The sequence below is a fragment of the Mirounga angustirostris genome, unplaced genomic scaffold, assembly GCF_029215605.1.
Source record: "Mirounga angustirostris isolate CCGP_5_RB_7025 unplaced genomic scaffold, mMirAng1.0.hap1 SCAF_1, whole genome shotgun sequence".
NCBI classification, from domain to species: domain Eukaryota; kingdom Metazoa; phylum Chordata; class Mammalia; order Carnivora; family Phocidae; genus Mirounga; species Mirounga angustirostris.
In genome coordinates, this window is record NW_026991709.1 from 84,332,730 (window position 1) to 84,357,727 (window position 24,998).

At 34.7% G+C, this 24,998-nt stretch overlaps 1 protein-coding gene across 7 annotated transcripts in view; it reads right to left on the reverse strand.

The window, feature by feature from the left end:
* FXR1 (FMR1 autosomal homolog 1) overlaps window positions 1–24,998 on the reverse strand; it is a 55,115-nt gene that overhangs the window by 16,314 nt on the left and 13,803 nt on the right. For all 7 annotated transcript variants that reach the window (XM_045903310.3, XM_045903307.3, XM_045903306.3 and 4 more), the window contains exons 2-10: window positions 22,797–22,849; window positions 21,106–21,199; window positions 11,851–11,922; window positions 11,289–11,437; window positions 10,965–11,058; window positions 10,389–10,505; window positions 8,711–8,881; window positions 6,813–6,891; window positions 3,095–3,204 (exon numbers count right to left, since the gene is read on the reverse strand). In XM_045903310.3, coding sequence (XP_045759266.1) covers window positions 3,095–3,204; window positions 6,813–6,891; window positions 8,711–8,881; window positions 10,389–10,505; window positions 10,965–11,058; window positions 11,289–11,437; window positions 11,851–11,922; window positions 21,106–21,199; window positions 22,797–22,849 — 939 coding nt within the window. The remainder of the gene's footprint in view (window positions 1–3,094; window positions 3,205–6,812; window positions 6,892–8,710; window positions 8,882–10,388; window positions 10,506–10,964; window positions 11,059–11,288; window positions 11,438–11,850; window positions 11,923–21,105; window positions 21,200–22,796; window positions 22,850–24,998) is intronic.

Consider the following 24,998-nt stretch of genomic DNA (forward strand, 5'->3'; position numbering starts at 1 on the left):
TTGGGAAAAATAAAGCAGGATCCCTGGTTCCTAATACCTTACAAACCACCCCACCAAAAAAATTTATTGGAGTGAAAAATTTATATACTTTTAAAAAACCTGGAGAATGAAATATAAATGGATCTCTAAATGATCTACATGTAGGAAAGATCTTGCCAAGCAGGACACAAAATGCGAAAGTCTTAAATCATAAAGCAAAAGCCTAAAAAAAATTCCAACAACATAAAAAATTTGTATTGGGGGAAATAATCAAGGAAAAAGAGTATTTGCTACAAATATAAAAAGACAAAAGACTAGCTTCCTTAAAATGCAAAAGTTCTAACAACTTAGTAATAAAGGCAAAAAATATACAAAAGACAAGCTCCTTAACAGAAAAATTAAAATATCTTTTAAGCATATGGAGAGAGAACATGTACACCTTCTGGAATGGCACTAATTAAAAGTTTGATAAAACTCTGTATTGGCAAGTATGTGGAAAATAGACCCATTTCCGACACTGGTGGAAAGAATGTGTGGGAAAACTAAGATCTAAAAATTTAAATGCCTTTTACCCTTTGATCTAAAAAACCCACTTCCAGGAATTTACTCTCTAGTGGTTAAGGGATATTTGCTGCAGCACTGATTTTAGTAGCAAAACAAAGACATGAAAAGGCAACCAACAACAGTCTAAAATCTATGAGACACAATGGAGAGAGGAGAGATAGACAGGACATAGATACACATTTACTTTTTTTTTTTTTTTTAAAGATTTTATTTATTTATTTGACATAGAGACAGAGAGAGAGAGGGAACATAAGCAGGGGGAGTGGGAGAGGGAGAAGCAGACTTCCCGCAGAGCAGGGAGCCCAATGCGGGGCTCAATCCCAGGACCCTGGGATCATGACCTGAGCCGAAGGCAGACGCTTAACGACTGAGCCACCCAGGCGCCCCGATACACATTTACTTTTCACACTATATCCTTCTGTGCTATTCTAACTTTTACATAAGTGTATTTCTTCTACAGTGAAAAGCTCAAATCCAATTCAGTGAAAAGCTGAAAATACTGAGCAAGCATCTAACTCTGTACACTTCACTGGGCTAGAGAAAAACAGAGAATATGGGAATTCAGACTTTATTTCTTGATTTCAGAGTTCATAATGTGGCTTGGTGAGATAACAAAAAATATAAGGTTGAGAGAAAATCATTACATAATTATATAGACAATAATTGCATGATACATAGGTGGGAAAGGTCATCTCAGGCTCAAGGTGGGTCACCAAAAGACTTCAGCATAAACAAGTTATAAACAGTCTGTCAGGGGATTTAGACAGCTTAAATTATGAAATGGTGGCCCCAAATAAGCGAATACCAACCTTCAAACTTGTTTTAACATGCAATGTTCTAAAAATTTTTTAATTTTGTATATTATAGGTTTCCAACTTCTCATAATATCAAAAGATATAGCAACCAGATTAAAGCTAAGCAGCATCTGCTTCTTTTATAGAAAGAGACCATGCACCCTCCTATCCGTATCTTGTATATCCCAACCTGCTTCATCATTTAGTAATCTGCTTGGTTTCTATAAGCATTTAAATTTCTTAACTCTGACACAGAAATGGGGGTAACACTAACCAAAACTACAAAACAGTAAAGTACAGTAAAGTTCTTATTTATGAAGACAGACTTAGAAGAATTAGCTTTGCAACAAAATGTTAAATACTGGAAAGCAACTAGGGATAAATCAAGCTAAGAAATTTATAGTTAACTCATATAATGGCCCTGACCAATAAACACCCTGATGTCCAGACCACTTTTATGGAGTGGTTGTATGCTAAATGGATCACCTTTCTTTTATACATTAAATAGGGGGTATAAAGGGGAAAGTGTGAATTTTTATGACACCTCGATTTTAATCCTCCTCTCAAAGGCAACAGGAGGGAGGGTTGCTTAAAAAGTAAAGGTTATTTGAGATTTATAGCAATTTTGGGAGCAGTGTAGGATGAAACAAATCTCAGCCACAGTACTCATTTCTGCAATACTAAGGCATGTGTTAATCGTTTTGTTTGCTTTGCCTCTACATTCTAATTAAAAGGAATAAAGGAAGTGGCTCCCTAATAGACATCTTTGCAACATCCAATACTTGATGTGAGATTATCTGAGCTAATCTGACTAGTTTCTTTCTTTCTTTTAAAGAAGACACATTCTTTCCAACAGGCTAGTAAGCTCTCCAAGCAATAATCTATTGTGCAAAACTGAAGCTGCTTCCTGAGAGATAATATGGGAGAAAATCCTTGCCTTATATTCATTCGTAGGCATACAAAGTTTAAGCCACTGGAGCCACCAAAGTAAGAGATCTTTCAAGTTATGGATGAGGAGTAAAGAACAGTATTGTAGACAAAATATGAACATGTGAGAAGAGACGGAAAAAGAAATGTCAGAAAGTTGGTGTCGTAATAACGACATAAAAGGTTAAAGATTTCAGTTAAGAAATGATCAGTGTTTTCAGATTCTAAAAAAGGTTAAGTACACGGTTATTTACTAAGAATTCCTTTATAATAAACTTGTTAAGTACAAAAAAGAACTGTTAAAATTCTCAAACTGAAACCATTTTATCAAAAATTGACTTTTTACTGAAGTACTGAGAAACCAATCAAGATCCCACGGCCCACAGTTGAAAGATTACTTGTTTTCTTTTTTTTTAATTTTTTTTTAAAAGATTTTTTTATTTATTTATTTGACAGAGAGACACAGCGAGAGAGGGAACACAAGCAGGGGGAGTGGGAGAGGGAGAAGCAGGCTCCCCGCAGAGCAGGGAGCCCGATGCGGGACTCGATCCCAGGACCCTGGGATCATGACCTGAGCTGAAGGCAGTCGCTTAACCAACTGAGCCACCCAGGCGCCCCAAGATTACTTGTTTTCTTAAGCACAGAAAACAATATTGTGAGGAATAAAATTAAAAAAAAGAAAAAAAAATCCACTGCATCAGACTGTAAGTAGCTCACTAGATAAAACTGATCAAAATGATTTCCAAAATATAAAAAAACATTATAAATCAGCCAGGAACAGAACACGGTTTAAAAAAAGTGGGGGAGGTTTATACATTTTAAATACTTACATCTTCTCTAGGTAATTTATTTTCATTGTCTCCTTCAATTCTCACCCGAACCACACCAGATTTGTCCACTATTTCCTGAATGACTTTGCCATTTTTTCCAATTACTTTTCCTTTAATAAGAGAAAAAAATATAACAAGTTAAAACCAATACTGTTATCCTTCCAACACTAGCCCAAATAATTTGACTTGCTATCAAATCAAAAAACCAAGCAAAGCTCCATCTTTTTATACTCTCAATATATTCACCCTGAGGACTACAGAGGAATTTTATCCTTGGTCTGAAAAACTTCCTTCTCTTCAGAATGCCTAAGGCTATTATTAACTAGGATTGACAATGTTACTCACATGTAAGTCATTTTCCAAGTCTAAAACATTTTTTAATGTGCTCTACCATCATTTCTATATTTTTAAAATATCAATGTAACCCATTCCAAAACTTTGGACATACAAATAAAGGCAAAACAAACACTTATTTTGGCACTGTTAACAAATTTAATCTTGCTTTCATATTCAAGTTGCTATTCGTCCAAAACACACCTATTAACTTGAAGATACTTTTTAAATGATACTCTCTCTTCAATGAAATGTTTGCGTTTAACATTTTTGACCAAGTTTTTAAGTACTTCATAGCTATACAAATACATATAGTGTGTATATGTTATGCTGTCTTCCTAGATATGAAATACAATATATTGACATAAATTCCAAATTATTTACCTTCTCCACACTTAACATTTAAGTGTGTCAAACAGCAGTTACTGAGTATCCAATAACTAAAAGAGAAACTAAAAGGGGGGACAGGAAATTCTCTCCCCCTTAGGAGCTTATTCTTAAAAAGACAGCAAACTAGTAAAATAGCAAAGCAGTACTAGATAGTGTTACCTGGTAAAAGAAGTAAATATTCACAGGTAACCTTCCCTGTATGAAATAGATGTATCTCTTATAAAAGTTATTAAGTCCAAATCCCTCATTCTTTTTTAAATCAGCAATCTATTTCCAGAACAGAATTTCAGTTGAAAGGGGTTAAAATAGAAGTTATTCCTATCGCATGCCTTGAGAAAACAAGTTCCCATTAAAGAATAAATAAGGGAACAACAGCAAGAGTAAATGGCTCAATACAGCAAAGACACCATTACAGGATTTTCTATCCCTATTCTCAAACCTCCTTCCCCATTAATAACCCTAAGTTTAAAAGCAGCAGCAACTGAACAGGTAAAAAGAAAAAAAGAGTAGGACAGGGAATTCACATGATGTAGGTCTTCTCTGAGCAGCCCTAGCAGCAGTATATAAAAGCAACCTTCATTGTTAACACAGTGAAGCTCAAGCAGCAACTCCATCCTTGACCCTGCTAAAAATAAGCAAATGTCTTTTCGAAAAAACAAAAATCAGACTGATATATCATAATCCCTCCCCCAGAATCTTTGCCCCTTCCTTCTATGAACTATACCAGTGGTGAGTGTACATCCATCACCCTTCTGGGGTCTGTGGCAGGGACCTACCTGAAAGTTTTATTTAGTCCCACCAGAGACCGTCAATATTTTAAATGATCATTTCCATTAAATTCCAAAGCATATTGACAAACTGAAGCAGACCTGTAGTATAAATTGAGCACTGAGCATAAATGCTGAAGGGACAGAGTAAAGAAGTGATTAAGGAAGGCTTCCAGGAGGTGAAAAGTTTCAATTTATTTTTAAATCAACGTTCATATAATATTTTTCTTTTGACTTAGGAGGGGTGGGAATGGTCAGGGTCTAGAACTCTTAGAACCTGAATGTGTTAAGAGAATTCTCTTTAACTTACCCACCAAGTAGTCCTCATTCCCTTTTACTCCTCAGTCCACTTTTTCTTTTTCACTTGGACTAAGAATGTACTATTTTTCAAAAGACTGCTTCACCCATAGAACATTTTGGAGGGAAATGTAGTATTATTATATACAACAACCAAGAAATCATTACTACTTCTGAGTATTTCACCAACATATAATAGTTGCTGCTAATGTGTATTTTCTGAAGAGTCCCAAATAACCCAAATCACCAAAGCGAACCAAGACAGAGTAGAGGAAAAGAGACAAGTACTCACATCATTGCACAGACAAATGAATAAAGAGAAGAACCAGAGAACTACAAATATATCCAATTTCCTTATTTCTGAAATATCAGGAATTTTTACTCAAAATTAACACTACCACAAACTCTAAGACCAAGGCTCTCTTCTACAGAATTGTTGGGTTGAAAAGAACCCGGATTTCCTTTCACACCCTCATCTCCAAATCAGTTTTACAAGTGAAGAAACCTAAGTTAAATTTGTTATGTAAAGCAGCAACCACAATGTCAGTACTGACAGGTGTCAATAATTGTGATTTAAAGAAAATAGGGGATTCGTTTTCAAAAGCAGCTTGTCAAAGGTGACTTCATTTGACAATGATAAACGTGATAATATTTTGTACCTTAATGTTTGTTAGAATTATACAAAAACTCTTAAGCTTATACTTAATTTTAACATCTCATCTCTCCAGCATTCAACCTACAGTGAACAAGAACCAATAAAATGGAGCTTACTTATCTGGCACTATGTCATACCTATCCAAATGCTTGGGCAAAGTAAGAGACAAACTAATAGTTGAATACCAAGAAACTGTCCAAGTTGTTGTTCCAGAGTATGCTAACTTGTTACTGGTCAAAACAAGCATCTTTTTTAAAGTGGAAGTTTTGATGTATTTTCTATAACTGTTTTTTTGAAGTAGGATTTGACAACTAGAACACCTATAGCAAAAAAAATCATTTCCAAAAGGCAAAAGGCCTAACTGTATATAAATGGAGCCCAAGAGGCTCTGTTTCAACAAGGTCAAGAAACTCATCAGACACAGCAATGGACAAAAACTCAAGCCCCTCCTAGTAAACGTCTCTGCTTTATGTTAATGCTTACTTTTATATTAAAGGTTAGGATAATCACTGAGGATTTACTTAATACATGACCAAAATTTTTCCATTTGTCTCAAATAGCATTTAAAAGGACAGATAACACCAATGTAGAGAATATTAATAACAAAGCTATTAAACAACTCATCCCAAGCTATAAAGCTCCTTTAACTACAGCTTCAAACTCAAAAATCAGTCACTTAACTTATAGCCCATGGGTTCATAATTTCCATAATAGTGACAGAAACTTAATAGTGAATCCTCCCCTCCTATCATCATCACCATCCTTCTCTCCTGCTCATGACTTCTTACCTTATTCTATGCCTTTGCAACAACCAATTATTATTTATTCAGGGCCTACTGTGTAGAAGTTTATTACCCTATTGTTAGTCCACTCTTACTTTTTCTTCTGCACTAAACAAAAGAAAAAAAATATCACAAACACCTTCTCAAAAATTACCATGACAATTTTGATGGACATATGAGTGATAAAAAGACATTAAGTGAATAAGAAGAGCAAGCCCAAGGGGTGAAATGGCTTTTAAAAAATGTAATGACAAACTGTTACAAAAATCATGGGTCGTATTAGTGAGGCACCCTGTACAGAATGAAATATCTTTATTTTTTATTATGATAATAATGAGATACAAGTCACATACAACATTACCAAAAAAAGAAAAGTACAGCTATCAAATGCTCCATGTAACTATAAATACGGTATCAGACAAGATTAAATTTCAATTAAATTGTTGTATAATTAATAACAGTTAACTTATTTAACATTTAATAGAAATACCTACCAACAAGATTCCTAGGAACCTGAATAAAATCTTCCACAAATTCCAAGAAACCTCTAGCCTTTTTTACAGCATCAGCACTCTGCAGGAGAAAATAAACATAAAATATAACCCTGAAGAAAACCCCAATCCAAAAAAAAAAAAAAAAAACCCTACACAAGAAATGAGAAATTCTGAATTATTATGCTCTAGTACAAGATTCTGCTCAGCCCACTAAAGTGACATTTCAGGTCAAGTAATTCATGAAGTACTTTAAAAAAAAAAAAAGAATTATTAAAAAGACTAGGAAAAAAACATAGTATTAGAACATCTCTAAGGGAAGGGGAGGAACCCTAAGCTGAGAAAATAGCAGAATTTAGCTTACTTACATTAGCCAAATTTTAACCCAATCGTAAATATATTTGGTCCATACTCCCATGTTAAATTTCTCTAGGTGAATGTTCAATACAAATTATTCATATTGTCTACACTGTCTGCACTGGTTTTTTCACTCTCAACATAAATTATTTAAAAAGCTGTTTTTGTGGAGATGCTTTTTTTAAAAGTACCTATTGATAAGATCATTAAAACTCCTAAATTCTAATGGGTATAATTTTAAGACTGAAAGACTGGGGAAGAGGCCTCTCTACAGGGAATCTGTAGTTCTCAGGAAGTTACCTTCCACTTCTACTGTTTGTTCTTTAATAACAATAGATGAAGTGTATTGTGTGCTCATCACACCATGTAACACAAAAATTTTTTAAGCATATTTAATCCTCACAAACTATAACATAAGCACTACTATTTTCATTTCTAAAAGAGGAATTTATACAGGGAAGTTAAGTAACTTTCTCCAAGCTCACTCCAAGTGGTAGAGACAATTCCAATCCAGGCAGTGCGGCTCCAAAGCCTTTTGTCTTAATTACTGCATACTGCCCACTTTTAAAGGTTTCAGAAATAAAATTGGGGGGAAAAAAAAAAAAATCAGGCCTCTAGTCAGATTCACTATATGACCCAGCTTTTCATGAGAAGAACTATGTATGAAAAGTCAAGACTTGAGGGGCACCTGAGAGACTCAATCTGGTTAAGTGTCTACCTTCAGCTCAGGTCATGATCCCAGGGTCCTAGGATGGACTGGGCTCCCTGCTCAGTAGGGAGTCTGCTTGTCCCTACCCCCCTTCACTTGTGCTCTTTAACTCACACACAGACACTCTAATATTTTTTTTAAGATTTTATTTGATAGAGAGAGGGAGAGCACAAAGGGAAAAGCAGACTCCCGCCAAGCAGAGAGCCCGACGCAGGACTCGATTCCAGGACCCCGAGACCACGACCCAAGCCAAAGGCAGACGCCCAACCGACTGAGCCACCCAGGTGCCCCTCTAGTAAGTTTCTTAAAAAAAAAAAAAAAAAAGTCAAGACTTGAAATCATCACCCAAAAAACCTCACCCATTTATTCTAATGTGAGGCATGGTCTTGATGAAGTCTGACTTATTTTCAGATTTGTTATTTTCCAGGGCACACAAATGTCACAATTAACTAGTGACAAAATATTATCCAAATTCCAGTTCTTCAAAAGCTCCTCTATTACATGCTGTTTACAAATGACAGTGCCTGACACAGCAAGCACCCAAAAAAAGCAAATTATTTGTAATGCACATCAAACAGAGTTAAAATCAGAAGCAGTTGGTTAAACTTCCGAGAACAGTCCACATTAAACAGTAAATCTTTTACTGCCCCACATAATACTATTTTAATCCACCTGCACACATGTAATGGTTACTGGGGTTGACTGATTTTAAAACTATTTCACTGGGAAACTTAAATGCCAAATAATATACAATCAAACAATAGTTCTAATAAAGTTACTGAAAAAAAAATTTTTTAAATAAAGTTACTGAGATAGGGGACAGACAATAGCTTACCTCTCCATAGATTCTAAATGTTCCAGTATCTTCATCTAGCTCAATAGCTGTAACTCCAGGAACCTTCCTAGCTTGCTGTATGTTACTACCATGTGTTCCTATTGCCAGGCCCATCAAATCTTCTCTCACAACAAATTCCTCATGAAAAGCTGCTGCAAGTTGTTTTGTGCACTAGTAAAAGAGGCATGTTAGAATTTATATTACAAAAGATCAAAAACAAAAACAGTTTTTCATATACCCATGTTTGTAGTATTCTTAATAGTCAAGAAGTAGAAGCAAACCAAATGTGCACTAACTGAACAGAAAAACAAAATGAGATATAGGCACATAAAATTACTCAGCCTTCAAAAGGAAATTTTGACACATGCTACAATGTGGATTGAGGACACTGTGCTTAGTGAAATAAACTGGTAACAAAAAAAAATACTGTATGATTCCACCTATACGAGTAGTCAAATTTATAGAAACAAAAAGTAGAATGGTGGTTGCCTGAGGTGTGCGGGGGGACGGAGTGGCTGTCTAACGGATACAGTTTCAGTTTTGCAAAATGAAAAGTTCTGGAAATTGGCTGATTAACATGAACAGACTTAATACTACTGAACTGCACACTTAATGATTAAGTGGTAAATTTTATGTTGTATTTTACCAAAAAAAAAAAACCTAAGAAAAAAATAAAAGATACTCATTTGGGATCATATAATAGAAAAGGAAAAACAGGGCGCCTGGGTGGCTCAGATGGTTAAGCGTCTGCCTTCGGCTCAGGTCATGATCCCGGAGTCCTGGGATTGAGTCCCACATCGGGCTCCCGGCTCGGCGGGGAGCCTGCTTCTCCCTCTGACCCTATCCCCTCTCATGCTGTTTCTCTCTCTCTCTCTCTCTCTCAAGTAAATAAATAAATAAAAAATCTAAAAAAAAAAAAAAGAAAAGAAAAGAAAAGGAAAAACAGTTTGGTAAGTATATTTAATCATGATCACAGAAAATAGTTAATTCTAAAACAAATTTTCTGGAATTACTGATAAAAGTTCTCCAATTCAGAGGATTCATTTTTCAAAACTCACTCACCATACATCCCTTGTTTGGAACTTTTTAAATTAGTAACGGTACTTGCAAATATGTCCTAAAGATAAACATACCTCAATTTCTCTAAGCTCTGAATGTGGTGCATTGGGGGGGGGGGTGTCTCCTAATAGTGTGGCAATGAAGAATAAGAGAAAACAAAGGAATACCTTAGGATGGGATAGAAAAGAAACAATAGGCTCTTCTTTAAAACGTACATGCTATGTGTCCTCCCCTCCTCTTACGTAAGAGTTATTATAGTCAACTAGTTAACTAATGGAAGTGTATTATGAATGACAGCTAACAGGGTAGTAAAAAAGCTTAAGGACAGAGTAAAGAAAAACCAGCAATACAGTTCTACTGGATACCCTTATGAGTTTCTAAGTTCTTTGGCACCTGTTATCTAAGTCTTAACAAAAAACTCAACAGGCATTTAGCAAACAAAGGCTGTTTGGGGAAAGTAACAGAAAAAAAAATAATTGTTCTAAGGGCACAATGCCTTCTGGTATTAGCCACAAAACAGGTCCCACGTTGCCTTACCTAGTTTAAGCCAGGGAACTTGAATAATATACTTATGAAACTAAATGGGACACACAAAAAACCTTCTGATAAACCCACTTACTTCTAAATGCTTAGTGGCCTCTTCATTTCTGGACATGAGCATCAATTTCGTACGAATACTTCGCAAATGCATGTCACTTAAAATATTTACTCTCTTCACAGTTGCTTCGCTGGCAGACTATAAACAAACAAGTTAATCACTCAAAAAAATCTTACTTTTCTAGATAATACAAACAAGAACCTTCCACGTAAAGCCTTCCTTGATCCTCATCTACTACACTTCTCTCCCCACCCACCATTCCCCCTCCCACAGGTAATCCTACTCCCCACTCTCCTTTCCGAATTCCCTAATCCCGTACTTAGTTCTGCTATTCAAATGATTGGGGGGGGAAGGGGCAGGGGAGGATCCAGGATCCCACACATTCAGAATTTCATGTTGTTAAGAATGCCATGTTAAGATTTTTTCTTCCTTATTCCACACAAAAGATAGAAATTTAACATTTTATAGCTGTAAAAAATTTTTTCTTTCATATGCATTAATACACTGCATACCAAGTTAGCTTTTATCTTTTCAAATATTTAATTATAAAATCTGTGAAATATCCATTGGCTACCTTAAAATATGTAGTTATCTTACCAATATCATTAGCTGTGTGGTTTCTGGATGGTAAAAAATTCTGCATGCTCCTACTGCTTTCTTAAAATCTTTATGTGCATTTTCATTAGCACACCTAGGGAGAAATTAATTCATATTTAAGACCTAAATAATAGATTAAATTCAGAAAGCAATTATAATGCAAACCAAGTATTTCATTTTGACATTACCCATTAAAACTTTTGTTTACTAAAAAGATTTTCTATCAGAAGTTTTTGATGGGGTGTTTGGGAAAAAAAGATTTTTGTAACACTAAAAAATCCTCTTAATTCACAAAGCAATTCAATAGTAAACAAAATTACTCACGCCTCTCTCAAATCCTCAGGAACATCCACTGTGCATTTAAAGAAGGTATTTTTTTTGACAGTTTTATTTTGATTGACAGGCCGAAGTCGTTCAAATGTGACTATTTCATTGTAAGTGGCATCACAAGCAGCATATTCAATGACATAAAACTAAAAGACATCAAAATACTTTAAAATTCCCATCTGAACAAAAATAATGAGCTTTAAATGAAGTTCTAATTGCCTTGCTCAGCTTAACCAATAGACCCTCCCCCTTGTGGCACAATACTAAGCACAGCTTAGTTACATCAATCTGATTTGCCTAAACTAGATTATTGGCTCTTACAAGCATGAACCTTGGTGGTCCTCATATCCTTGAAGTGTATCCCTGAAGAGAAGCTTTGAGGTTTGCAAATTCAGAAAAAATAAATAAATGGTCTAATGAATTTTTAAAATGTATGATCAACTATTTCCAAATTAGGCGTTTAGAAAAAAAACTAAGAATTGAAGTAACATTTACAGAAACCAAGAGTTGAGGTATCTCCTTAGAAACTAGTCACAAAGCAAGTGTAAACATCACTTACTTCTCCTTTCATCATTCGAACTTTAGCCAACCACCATCCACACGGTTCTTGGTCATTTGCTCTTGAATATACCTGAGAAGAGAAAAAAAGGCCTTTATCCATTCATCCTGAAGGATTTCAACATTATAATGACTTACTACAAATGTCAAATCCCATTAAACTCTAGAATAAAAAATGTCACTGCATTAAAATTGATGGGCTAACCATAATTTAGTAAGAGTCATGTATCTTTAAATTTCACTACTGAAAAACAAAACTGAACCCTTTTTGGGTAATTTGGCTCCTTGAAAATCTAATTCCAAATTCATGAGGTTTTCCAAACATAAATATCATTTTAAAGAAGGCTTTTCACAAGGCAGTTTAACAGTGCAAAACAGAGTTCTTTCATAGTTTCTGTCAATACTGTTCACTTTTAAGCACTGCATTCTGATTCAAGTATCAGACACAAGGATAAGCTAGAAATTACTAAAGACATTTCAAATCTCATAACAATATTTTTAGGATGTTGAAATCAAGAATGGTTTTCAAAAAGAAACCCAATTTTAAAACCTTCAAGGATATGATATTTAGATTCCTTCCTGAAGAACCTAAATCAAATGCACTAAAACTGTTCAGCTGAATTAGTACATCTAGCACAGTACGTAAGAATCTTACAAACCTCTTCCGTAAAAAAAAATTATCTTATATTGCTCTGTATTTGTAATTATCAGGTATTTTGTAACGTGACACATTAGGGAAGTTTCCTTTAGGGATCAGAGTTATTTCTTATGGTACAGCATCTTGATATATTTTCAATATGTGGAAAATTGGGGGGAGGGGGAATCTGGGAAGAGACAACCAAGAAGAGCCCCATAAAAATCTTTATTATATGAACTAAGGATGTCTCTGCAGAGGAGGACAGAGAAATCTACCAATATATGTTAACACCCATCTTTGGGTTAAATGCAAAACAACTATTGATAATAAGCAAATAGTTTTGGAAAGCCTGAAGCCTCACTGAGGTGATCTGAGAGTAATCGTGGGGGAATACTGGAAATGTAACTGAGTAAGCCAAAACCTCATGATCAACTTCACTGTGCACCATGATCAGAAAAAAGGAAGACCTACATACCAATCAGGCTCCAGGGGACTCAATTTTAGCTCTGCATTTCTTTATGAGCCAATCTATTTCGTAACTTTCATCCTTTCTTATAGTCTCCAAAAAACAATAAATTTTACTTTTTTTTTTTTAGAATAAAACAAAATTCATTCTATCTTGCAATTATATATCCAGTGGAACCTCTTATAAATCTAAGGGGAAATCTAGTGATCTTTTTTTTCTGTATCTTGAAACACTTCACTATTTCATCATCATTCATCAATTATTCCCAACTGTGCATTAAAAAAGACTTAAAAAAAAAAAGAATGATGGTATCACCTGGAAGAACACAACAGTGAAATATAGCGTTACTATTGCATCATCCTGTAGTTTCTTTACTGCATAGTCTTTCAAGAAAGTATAAAAAGACTGGAGACACCATTCTTGAAGTCTGCTTTTGGTTTTCACTGAACAGTTAAGAATTCAGAATTTTTAATTTTCCACCCATAACTGCAAAGACAAAATTTACAGAGGAAGGGCTTTCACAATTATTAGAGGAATCAGGACTGATGCAGAGATAGACAATAGCACTCTAGATTCTAATGATGAATGTGAAATTACAAGCAGAATCTCCCACCATAAAGCCTTCAGATGATGAATATTCCCAAATAATATACTTCTAAGTAGAAAAGGGAAATTTAGTATCCTCACCCAGTTAATCAAACTAGGACTTCATCATACAAAATCCTGCAACAAGACTTGGGACCATTCTGTTTTTCTAAAAGGACATGTGACCATATTCTTTCATCTTTTATGATTGTACACCAAAATGTACCCCCATACAGCTCATAAGTGGACAAATGCCAAAGGCAGCTGTGTATACAAAGATGACTAGAAAGAAACAAATGATGAAGACATGCAAAAAATTCAATGGATTAGTCAATGCAATTGGTTAAATATGAAAATGGTATAATTGTAAAACAATGACTATGCTCTGTTCAATAAAATTAGAAGCCACTAAGAGTTCCAAAATATTCCTAAAGTACATTTCTGATAATCCAAGTATAAGATGAACCAGAATGAAATGATAAACTAGAACTTAACTAGATGTGTTTTAAATTTGCTATCAGAATTTGTAAGATGAATTTATTCTGCATTTATGCATGATAGCTGATGAGAAGTAATATTTAGAGACCTGTACTCATTTTAGGTATATGTATTATCAAAACCAGGAAAATATGGAATAAAAAGTTGTATTTGCTATGCGTTTTTTTTTTTTAAAGATTTATTTATTCCAGAGAGAGGGAGAGAGAGAGAAGAGAGAAAACACATGGGGGGGAGGGAGGAGCCCAGAGGGAGAAGGAGAAACTCAAGCAGACTCTGTTCTGAGCACGGAGCCCGACACAGGGCTCTATCCCACCACTGTGAGACCACTACCTAAGCAAAAACCAAGAATCAGACGCTTAACCAACTATGCCACCGAAGTATCCCTATATTTGCTATGTTTAAATGGTCATTAAGATACTTAATGTTGACCTTCAGCATCCTTTAACTTCTGTGAAATTATATGTAAACATACTTAAATTTTTTTAAAAAATGGCCCACTGGGCCCAAATGGTAAGTGCTGATGACCATTTTCCCTGAGTATACCACAGATTAAAGGAAAACCTAAGAACAAGAGGGAAAATGCCCATTCCAAATACTATCTCAGAAAGGCAGTTCAGCTAAACAGAATGGAGTATCTCTTGGTGATCTAGTGAATGGGTGCCTCAAAAGTTTCCGGGGGGCGGGGGTGAATGGGTCTTTAAATTACCTAAATCCCTTTGCTCTAATTCTACTTTCACCAAAACACAATTTTCTAGGCATGTGGCTTCCTATGTAAGCTTACCACCAAAAAAAAGAGAATAAAGCCATTCTGGACTGCCTTGAGGCTTTATATTTCTCACTGAACATTAAAATGCTGGATTCCATTTTATACTTAACCTACCTCTGTAAGCTTCATTAAAAACTCTACCGCTGAAAGACAAAGTCAATCTCATAAAGCCAACTAAACCCAAGTTCCTGAGCTTGTATCAAACACTATGAATCTGGCTCCACTTGAGTGCAGTTGGTCAAATCACATTCTTTCCAAAATGAAGTTTATCTCACACAATAAGAAATCACTTTAATGCTGCAGCATTAAAACTGTGCCCTAGTATACTGTGCCCCAGACGTTGACTACTGTATTTATGACTACATCACTGGAATAGGAGCACCTCATAGAAATTCCCTTTATTCAGACTTTAAATTTCCAAACTATTCCCAAGGAGCAAATCACACTCTAAAGCAATAGCCCTCATTGTTTTAACATTCTAAGTGTCTACAAATCCAAGGAAGAGCTTTAAAAAAAAGACCCATGAGAGATCTAAAAGCACAACAGTACTCAGGCTGAAGAAGTCCAATTTCACGGAGTGGAGGATGGAATATGAAAAATCAAATTCCAGAATTCTATTTCAGAGTTCTTTCTGCCAAATAATTCCAAGTCAAACCATACTACAAAATGGCCTCTGAATTCTAACATACAACCAAACTATTACTTAAATGGAATTCCAGTCTGGATCCTAATGTTATCAACCTTTCAGTCAAGTTAATAATGTCTAACTATGCTTTTCAAAGTCACAACCAAATATGAGCACCAAAAATAATTTTTTTACCAGTTTTCACCAAATTTACTATGAAGAAAATTTCTAAATAATGTTAACCATTAAGCTGAATACTTAATCATAACAGCCAGTTTTATAAGTACTGTTCCTCTATATTCACTATTTCATCTCATTACAATCATAACCTATTATGAAGAAATGGAAAATGTCCATTAGGAAAGCCAGTTTAACATCTAGAGCACACTAATGTGATTTATGTACCTAAGTAATAGTATTTTCTCATTCAGATACGTTGCTGACACTTTTAACAAATGCGTTTCTTAAGTCTTGGAAAATAGCCATTTCCTATATAATAAACAAGAATGTTTACCTCTTTAACATATGCAAATTTCCTAAGCACTAAGACTAACAATAAACTTGGCATTATAAGACAGACTAAATACAGATAGGTAAAATTTTCAGACTGGTTGCAAGAATCAAATTGAGATATTTTTTAAATGTAGAATGCCTGCCATTCCGCCTACTTGTGCTCTCTGTCAAATAAAATCTTAAAATCTTTAAAAAATAATAAAGGTAGAATGGAAACTACATGTATCTTGCATAAAAAAAATACTGAATTTTAAAAATTTTAACATAAGCGTGGGTGCCTGGGTGGCTTAGTTCGTTAAGCATCCAACTCTTTTTTTTTTTATTTAAGATTTATGTGACAGAGAGAGAGCGCGTGAGCGCGCACACGAGCACAAGCAAGGGAAGCAGCAGGCAGAGGGAGAAACAAGTTCCCTGCTGAGCAGGGAGCCCGATGAGAGGCTCAATCCTCACGACCTGAGAAAAGGCAGACGCTTTATTGCCCCTAAGCATCCGACTCTTCATTTCAGCTCAGGTCAAGATCTAAAGATCGTAAGACTGAGCCCTGCCCTGGGCTCCATGCTCAGCATGGAGTCCGCTTGACAGTCTCTCCTTCCCTCTCTCTATGCCCCTCCCCCCACTCACATGCGCTCAAAAGCCCTATGCCCCGCAAACCCCGCCTCGATAAATTAAAAAAAAAGGTTTTCTTAAATTTTCCGGTAAGGGGGTCTCTGATCTCAAATTATTCTTATTACCCTTATTTCTCTCAAGGCATCTATCCCAACATTATAATTAAAATATAAAGACATATAAACATAATATCTGACAAGCCACCGTAAAAGATAAAAGGTTTATGTCACAAGAACAGAAACTTGCCAATCTTACCTCAACCAGAAAGCATCACAAAAAAAAAAAAAAAAAAAAAAAGTTGTTTAATCAAATATATTAAACCCAAGAGGAAAACCTTGTAAAATTATATACTGGCTTAAGTGTCAGGCTTCCTATGGAATGTGTTTGTGTGAGCTCATACACTAACTTGCTGAACAAAGCAGTTATCTATAATAAGAGACAAAACACTTCACATGTGAAATCACTGGGGGAAAAAACATTTTCTACCGCACTTCCAATATCCCAGAATACTGTATTATATATCCAGCTTAAGAAAATCATTTTCCCATTACTTCCAATTCCACAAAGTGAGCATTTTCTTAGCAATCTTAAGTTAGCAAAACTAACCAAGCAAATACTTACTGAAAAAATTTAATTCTACTAAACATTAAAGATTTTAAAATATACGCCACTTTTTAAAAAGTCAAAGAAAAAGCCACTAAGGAAAAAAAAAAAGCTACTAAGAGGGTTTAAAAATAAAGCTTTGAATTTTAAACCTTTCAAAACCATCTCTCTCCTATAAATCATATACTGTCTTCTTGAGGACATTAGACCATGACACTAATTTATGTTCTATAATTCCATGAAAGCCTCGTAAATTGAGTGGAAATATGAACCTCAAGTAGCCAAACACTTTTATAGTAGTAAAATTTTAGGATTGGGGGGGATGGGTTAGCCTGGTGATGGGTATTAAAGAGGGCACGTACTGAATGGAGCACTGGGTGTTATACGCAAACAACAAATCATGGAACACTGCATCAAAAACTAATGATGTAATGTATGGTGACTAAAACCAAATAAAAAATTTTTTTAGGATAAACCATATGAAATTGTCAATATTCAACCATTCCTGACCTACAAGAATTAAACTGTCATGACTGAACTCCCATGTGTTAGCAAAAGTATGTAGTAAATCAAAATGCATTTTTGGAGGACAAAATTGGTACATTTTGGTACCATCAAAATTTTAAATACACATGCCTCCAATTTAGCAAGTGAACCACTTAGATTCCATACTATCAGAAAATGGTTTACATAAGGACATTAACTCTGGATTTATTTTTTGGCAATAGCAAAAAATCTGCCAATAATTTTAATTTCTAATTATGATACATCCGTACTAAAAATTATTACAGGGTGGTTATAAAGAATCAGGTAAATCTGTATGTACAGCATGAAAATGTCTATTATATCCCAACTGACTGAATACAGAAATCACAAATATATAACATAATCCCAATTTCTGTAATTTAAAAAAAGCAAATATTCTTTAAAATGCAAAGAAAAACACAACTCTGGTAAATGAGATTTAAGCTAGAGCGTACAGACAAACATACCTACACTAAGAGGGAAAGTTCGTTTTTTTTATATAATTCTGTACCATTTCATTTTTTACATTAAACTTTATTTGAATTTAAAGGGGGAGGAGATTAAAAAGAGAACTACCCTAAGGTCCAGTAATCACAGCACTGGGTATTTACCCCAAGAATACAAAAACACTAATTCAAAGGGTTATATGCACCCCTATGTTTACTGCAGGATTATTTACAATAGCCAAACTATGGAAGCAGCCCAAGTGTGCATCAATTGATGAATGGACAAAGATGTGGTGTTTATGTATATAAATATACACATACACATACACACACACACACATAACGGATTATTATTCAGCCAAAAAAAAAGAATGAAATCTTGCCATTTGCAATGACATTGATGGAGCTAGAGAAAATAATATTAAGCAAAAGAAGCTAGTCAGAGAAAGGCAAACACCATATGATTTCACTCATATGTGGAATGTAAGAAATAAAACAAAGGAAAAAAAAGAGAGACAAACCAAAGCACAAACTCTTAACTACAGAGAACAGATGGTTACTACCAGAGGGGAGGTGGGTGGGGGAATGGGTGAAAACAGGTGAAGGGGATTTTGAGTACACTTATCTTGATAAGCACTGAGTAATATATATGAACTTATTCAATCACTATATTGTATACCTGAAACTAACTGAACACTGTATGTTAACTACACTAGAATTAAAATTTTTAAAAATTCAAAAATTTTAAAAAAGGGTAAGGAAGTTTCAAAAATTTATTTGGTTCAAAATTAACAACCGTAATTCCTAAACATTCCAGGTCATATAGACAGTTTCCTAACTAATGGTGGCCAAAAAAAGAGAAAAAAGGACAAAGAAAAAGCCAATAAACCCATGGGTGGAAAGATCGATTTTGAACTTCTTTATGTGAATTTTCAAATTTTTCAAAAGTGGAAAAAAATGACATCTTAATTTCAGATAATGATTCTCACAATTTAAGGACCAAATTTCACCAAGACTAAACCATAAAACACAATGTGAAAGAAAACACTGCACTCAATTTTCAAATCATTCCATCTCTTACACCAATATTTTGTACACAGCTAGAGAGGCAGGCCAAAAAGATGGTCCAGGAACTTCTTAGCCTGAGACAGGGGAAAGCACCATGAGCACACCACCAAGTTTTTCCTTTAATCTGAGCCTTTACACTATCATTATCTGAACAACAATTTAAAAAGTATGAAAAGCACTAGTCTCAAAATTGACCACCACACATTTCTAATTCTAGAACATTTCCAAAATGGTCATTCCTTGTTTGACCTAACTCATCACCAGAATTCCAGAAGAAAAAACTTCTAAAACAGAAATTTTGAAAAATGAAAACAAATCAAGCTCTTTTACATCCCTACAAAAAGATGTTGATTAGAAAAGGATTCAATACTGAGAAAAACATTTTCACTGGAGTCTAAAGTCCAAGTGAACAAGTACAGTAGTAATCAGCAGGATCATGGCTACAGTTCATAGTACCCACCAGTACCCTATTTCACACTCCTTTAATTTACAGCAGTCTGCCACTTTCCCTGTGTCTTCCCATACCATCTATGACATTTCCCTAAAGGACACAAATATACACCACACCTAGACTACAACTACAGATCTCCTTAGAAAAAAGTTCTTAGTTCCCACTTTTGGTGGAAGTAAACTATAAAAGAAAAAAGTGAAGTGAAGACTATACCATTACAGAGTGGTCTCATGGTGCTCTGACACAATTAAGTTACAACATGCTTCGATTTAGCAAAAGCAAAAGGGTGCCCAGTGAACTTAGAGCAAGTAATTAAAATCTAGGTCAAATTTCAGAATGGAAAGGAGTTTAGGCTGCCAGGAATTAAAACGAGCCACCATTCTTTGGTTTCCTAGCATATAACATCTACAATTAATGGGAACTCAAAATTTACTATTAAGAATTACAAAAAATAAAAAGGGCAGATAACTAAATGACTTCATGTGCCAAGTGCTCAGAACACTGGCTCAGAGTATGCACTGGTAAGTGCTTATAAAAACATTCAGACAGATATTTCATCTGTATAGGTTCTCCTATACCTCCAGTTCCCCCAACCCCATCCTACATAAACTAGAAAAATAGATTTAGCATATTAGAGCACCTTGAAGGAATTACATCAATTTCTTGAAAATCACAAATCAAATTTTCTGTCTCCAACAGACTCACAACACCTCTATTTAACAATTATTTCCATGTTTCATTTCACATAACATCAGGCATATTTAACAACACTAACATATTCAAAATAGACATCCAAACTCTAAGTGTGAATAAAAGCAATGTACAAAGCAGCAGCACTATATAATCCCACTTTTATTTTTAAAAATAGGGGAGGGAGAGAGCCTGGGAATGACAAAAATGGTGAACAGTGGTTTTTTTCTTCTCACATAATTCCTATTTAGTCCTTTTGGTTTTTCTGTACTTTTAAAAATTTTCTGGACATTTCTAAACTATTCAACAAGGCTGTATGCTAATTACAATATTTCACATTTTTATGTATCAACTATATTAATGATCACTATAATGAAGGACAACTATTAATATATTACAAAGATACTAAGAAAAAAAAGTACAAGAAAAATTTTAAAGTAATTAGCAAAAAGGAAAACAGCAACCAACAGCACACAGCTCTCTGTGCCAGATTCTATACAAACCAATTCAAATATACTATCATTCTTACTCCCAAATTATTTTCATTTTCATGGTAAAGAAACTTGACCAAGGCCACAAAGCTAAAAATGGTAAAGCTAAGACATGAATCCCAATTCTGATTCCAAAACTCAAGCCCTGCTATACATATTACACAGCCAATTAATAATAAACTAGAGAAAAGGAATTAGATTTATTCTCTATCAGCTAAACAGATTTTCCTAAAAGAATATTTATTTAGAACAAAAAAAGTCACACAAAAAAACTTAAAATACATACCTCTACTTCATCTCCTTCACTAATTTCTTTTTTTATGTCAGGTGGTGGTGGTAATCTAACTTCATTAAATGGAACCTGGCGTTCTGGCTGCCAGCTGAAAGATCAGAAAAGGAATTAACAATTTTGAAACAGATTATTCTAAAAGTCCCTAATATGGAAGCTATACAGTCTATGCTTGGTGGTGTGTATTTTTTAAGTTAATCATTTAGCTTTCTCTAATAAAAAGCAACCTTCATTCATATTATATTTTTCCAAGTAAGTAGTCTGTTGAGGTAAAACAGATTTTGCATGACTCTTGATGGAAGTTTATAAATTAGCATCATTAATACTAATTATGTATTGCCATCAAAATTACTCATCCTCAGGGAACAGTACATACATTTTAATAGGTTAAGTTCATCGTAATAATTTAGACTCAAAATAATGTCACATCTACACTGTCAATAAAGAGTAGTGCAACCAACTTATTTCAAACAATTTTACAACTATATGACCTATCAAAGGAACAGAATTTCAGAGCTATAAAATATTAATTGCATAATTTTTTGTATACGTGTTCACAGAAATGCAGAAAATTACTGTTATTTTGCATAGCTGAATTAGATTTAATTTTCTTACACAGAATTAACGTTTTCTGCAATGAATACACACGTTAATATTAAAACTTGGGAAAAGCTGATGTTTAACTTTATAGCAAATATGACCAAATTAAAACAAACTTGGCTGTTGCTTAGATAACATTTTTTGTGTCATACTGCAAAAACTGGGTTAATAAAGTTAAAAATTCTTTCCTATTCTAAGTTCTAAGAGGTCATTCATATGCCTGGGAGGCACACTAACACATAAAATAGCAAATAAATTCCTATAGCTTCCAACTGCAGATGCTAGGCAAAACATCAGGAGACAAGATTTTTGAGCGCTTTCTTTTCACCATTACTGTGAAATGGCAGCTGCTCAAAGACAGGAATCACCCCAACACATGTTTCTACATGAAACAGCTTCTGGGCAGATCTCTCTTCAGGCCGTTCCAGAAGCATCTTGAAAGTGAAAGTTGAAGATTTCTGACCTTCAATTATACAGCGTTCCTTTAGAACTCTTCTGAACCAAGCCCAACATACTGTCTTTCATATTTCTTTAAAGATTTTATTTATTTGACAGAGAACAGGAACAGGGAGAGGGGCAGAGGAAGAAGCTGGATCCCCACTGAGTGAGGATCCCAATGCGGGCTCAAACCCAGGACTCCAGGATCATGATGCGAGCCAAAGGCAGCCACTTAACCGAATGAGCCACCTGGGTGGCCCTGTCTTAACAGATTTTCTAAACAAGACCTAGACCCTACAACAACTATAACACTGGTATTATTCCTTATTAATATCAAGTTTAAATTAAAGGCGGCCCAATACACACCAGTAGCCATTTGGAAGGCCTTCTACAACATCATTTCAGCATTCTGGGATTTTAAGAATTAGGCATAGTATAATCCCATTTGTGCCATCTATTTTTGCAAAAAATACTAACTTGTGTTCACATGTTTCGGCAAAAGAAAAGAAAAAAGGTCATGAAAAAAGTAACAAGTATATCGTGGGCAGAGAAAGAAGTGAAAAGTTATCGAAACTAGAACACCCAGAAGCAAACACAAATTTAGCACAACCAATCTTTAAGATCTCTATCGATAAAAAAAAATGACTTACTTGTTCTCAAAAACAACTGTGAGGGAGTCTTCATGAACATCTTTGATAAATCCCTGCAAAAAACAAAAACATTATCAAAAGCATGTCAATATCCAATTAAACGTTACGTTAAGGGCGCCTCGCTGGCTTGGTCAGTAGAGCATGCAACTTTTGAGTTGTGCGGGTTTTGAGTTCAAACCCCACTTTGGGCGGAGAGAGCACTTAAAAAAATTACATTAACTGCAAAAGCCTATATTACACATACAAATATGGAACACCGAAAAGAACACAAAGCTTGGAATTAGGCAGATGTGGGTTTGATTTCCATCTCCATCATTTATGAGCTACACAACCTCAGAAGTTACTTAGCCTCTTTGAATCTGTTTCTACATAGTGTCACCTACCCTAGAATTAGGAAAAAAATGAATGTACATCCATGAAACATCATAGGTATTAATCGATACTCAAACTGAGCAAGGTTGTCTTTAGGAATGTGATTAGGAGTTCAGGCTCTTAGAATCAGGCTGCCAGGGTTCATATCCCAAGCTCTTGCATTTACATATTCTTGGGATATGTATTTACATATATACAGATATTTACATATTCTAATTTTAACCTAATGGTTCATTACATCATTATTCCTCATGGAATTATGAAAATTGAGATTTAATGTTCACCATAGTACTTGGTGAAATTACAAATATCAATAAATATTACACTCCACCATTAGTAAAAAGCATAACTACATTTTGAATACTAACCTTCAGTTAATTTAATTTTTCCTACCAACTTCCCTTCCTCCTTCACTTAAAAACAAAAAAATTGAACTATAGTTAAGTACACTGCTTCAAAACCATTTTGGAATGAATATAAAGATTCACAATAAAAATCGGTGGTCATTTTCTAGTCTGAAAATTAATTTTCAAACTAGTATTTTTAATCTATCTTCATTTGATTGATACTGCTGAAAGAAACTCTAAGATCTGACATTCAAGAAAGAGCAAAGGACTTGGGTGTAGAATAACTGTTCAAATTCTTGCTCTGCCACTGCATAACCTTGGAGTGCAGTCCACTTGACACTTGTATGATTACAACTGACATTAAGTGACACTTTGTATGACTGTCAAGAAGAAATGCGAAGTTCTCAACCTTAGTCAAATGATGACATACACTTCGAGCCACAAGGTACTCAGTAAATAATTTTCTAAAACATCTTTATCATACTAGACTCCATAACGCCCACTAAAAACTAGCTAAATAAACAACACACTTGTAGTACCTGGTTAAAACAAGGCAAGGATGAACATTTCCAGTTTACGTCATCTTCCTCCCCCAAAAGTCCATTTAGTAATACTAAAGGAACTTTAAGGCATAAACCAACAAGAATAAAGACAATAAAGAGTAAAAAAAAAAATTGCAACATTTGGAAATTTACAAAACAGAAGTATCAGTAATTTAAAAAAACAAAGCAACAATTACTAATACTGAAATGCTTACTATATGTCAGACACTGTTCTAAGCAAATAGAAACCAGAAACTGAAACGTCTCCACAGTGGAAAAACTGAAAAGTAAGCAGATCACTACTACCACCCCAGAAAATCTGAAGATAGAAAACAGAAACTCTTGGAAAGGAGAAGGTAAGAGATGTGGCTAAATATAAAATCATTTTCATTAATACAGATTCACCAATCACAAAACATAGCTAACTAAATAAATCTAAACTTAGGTAACTAAATAAATCTAAACACTGCACTCCTCTCACATTTGCTACTCAATTGCATGATTTTGTATTTGGCCCTGATCTCACTCCAGCTTCAAATGTCTATTATCTGCTTTATTTGTGTGCTATGGGACGTATCAATGCAAATATCCTCATGTGAGGCTAAACTCTGGATACATTCAAGAGTGCTATAGCAGCTCCTGCCATGCAATTTCGGAGACATTTTTATTCCTCTTTCCCAAAGTTAAAAATTAAGAGCTGCCATTCCAGTTCTGATTATCTGACCATGCTATAATAACGACAGCCTGGCCTGTTTCTCTATTCCCGGTAGTTTCAACCACACATCACTTTCGGCGATCACTTTGGTCAGCACTTTCATAGTTATGTTACCAACAAATCTATCTCTATTAATACCCTTAACATTTGTAAGGAATATTTAGAAACCGAGAATTTCCAAGTTCATGAATATGAAGTAAAACATACCTTACCATCAAGAGATTAG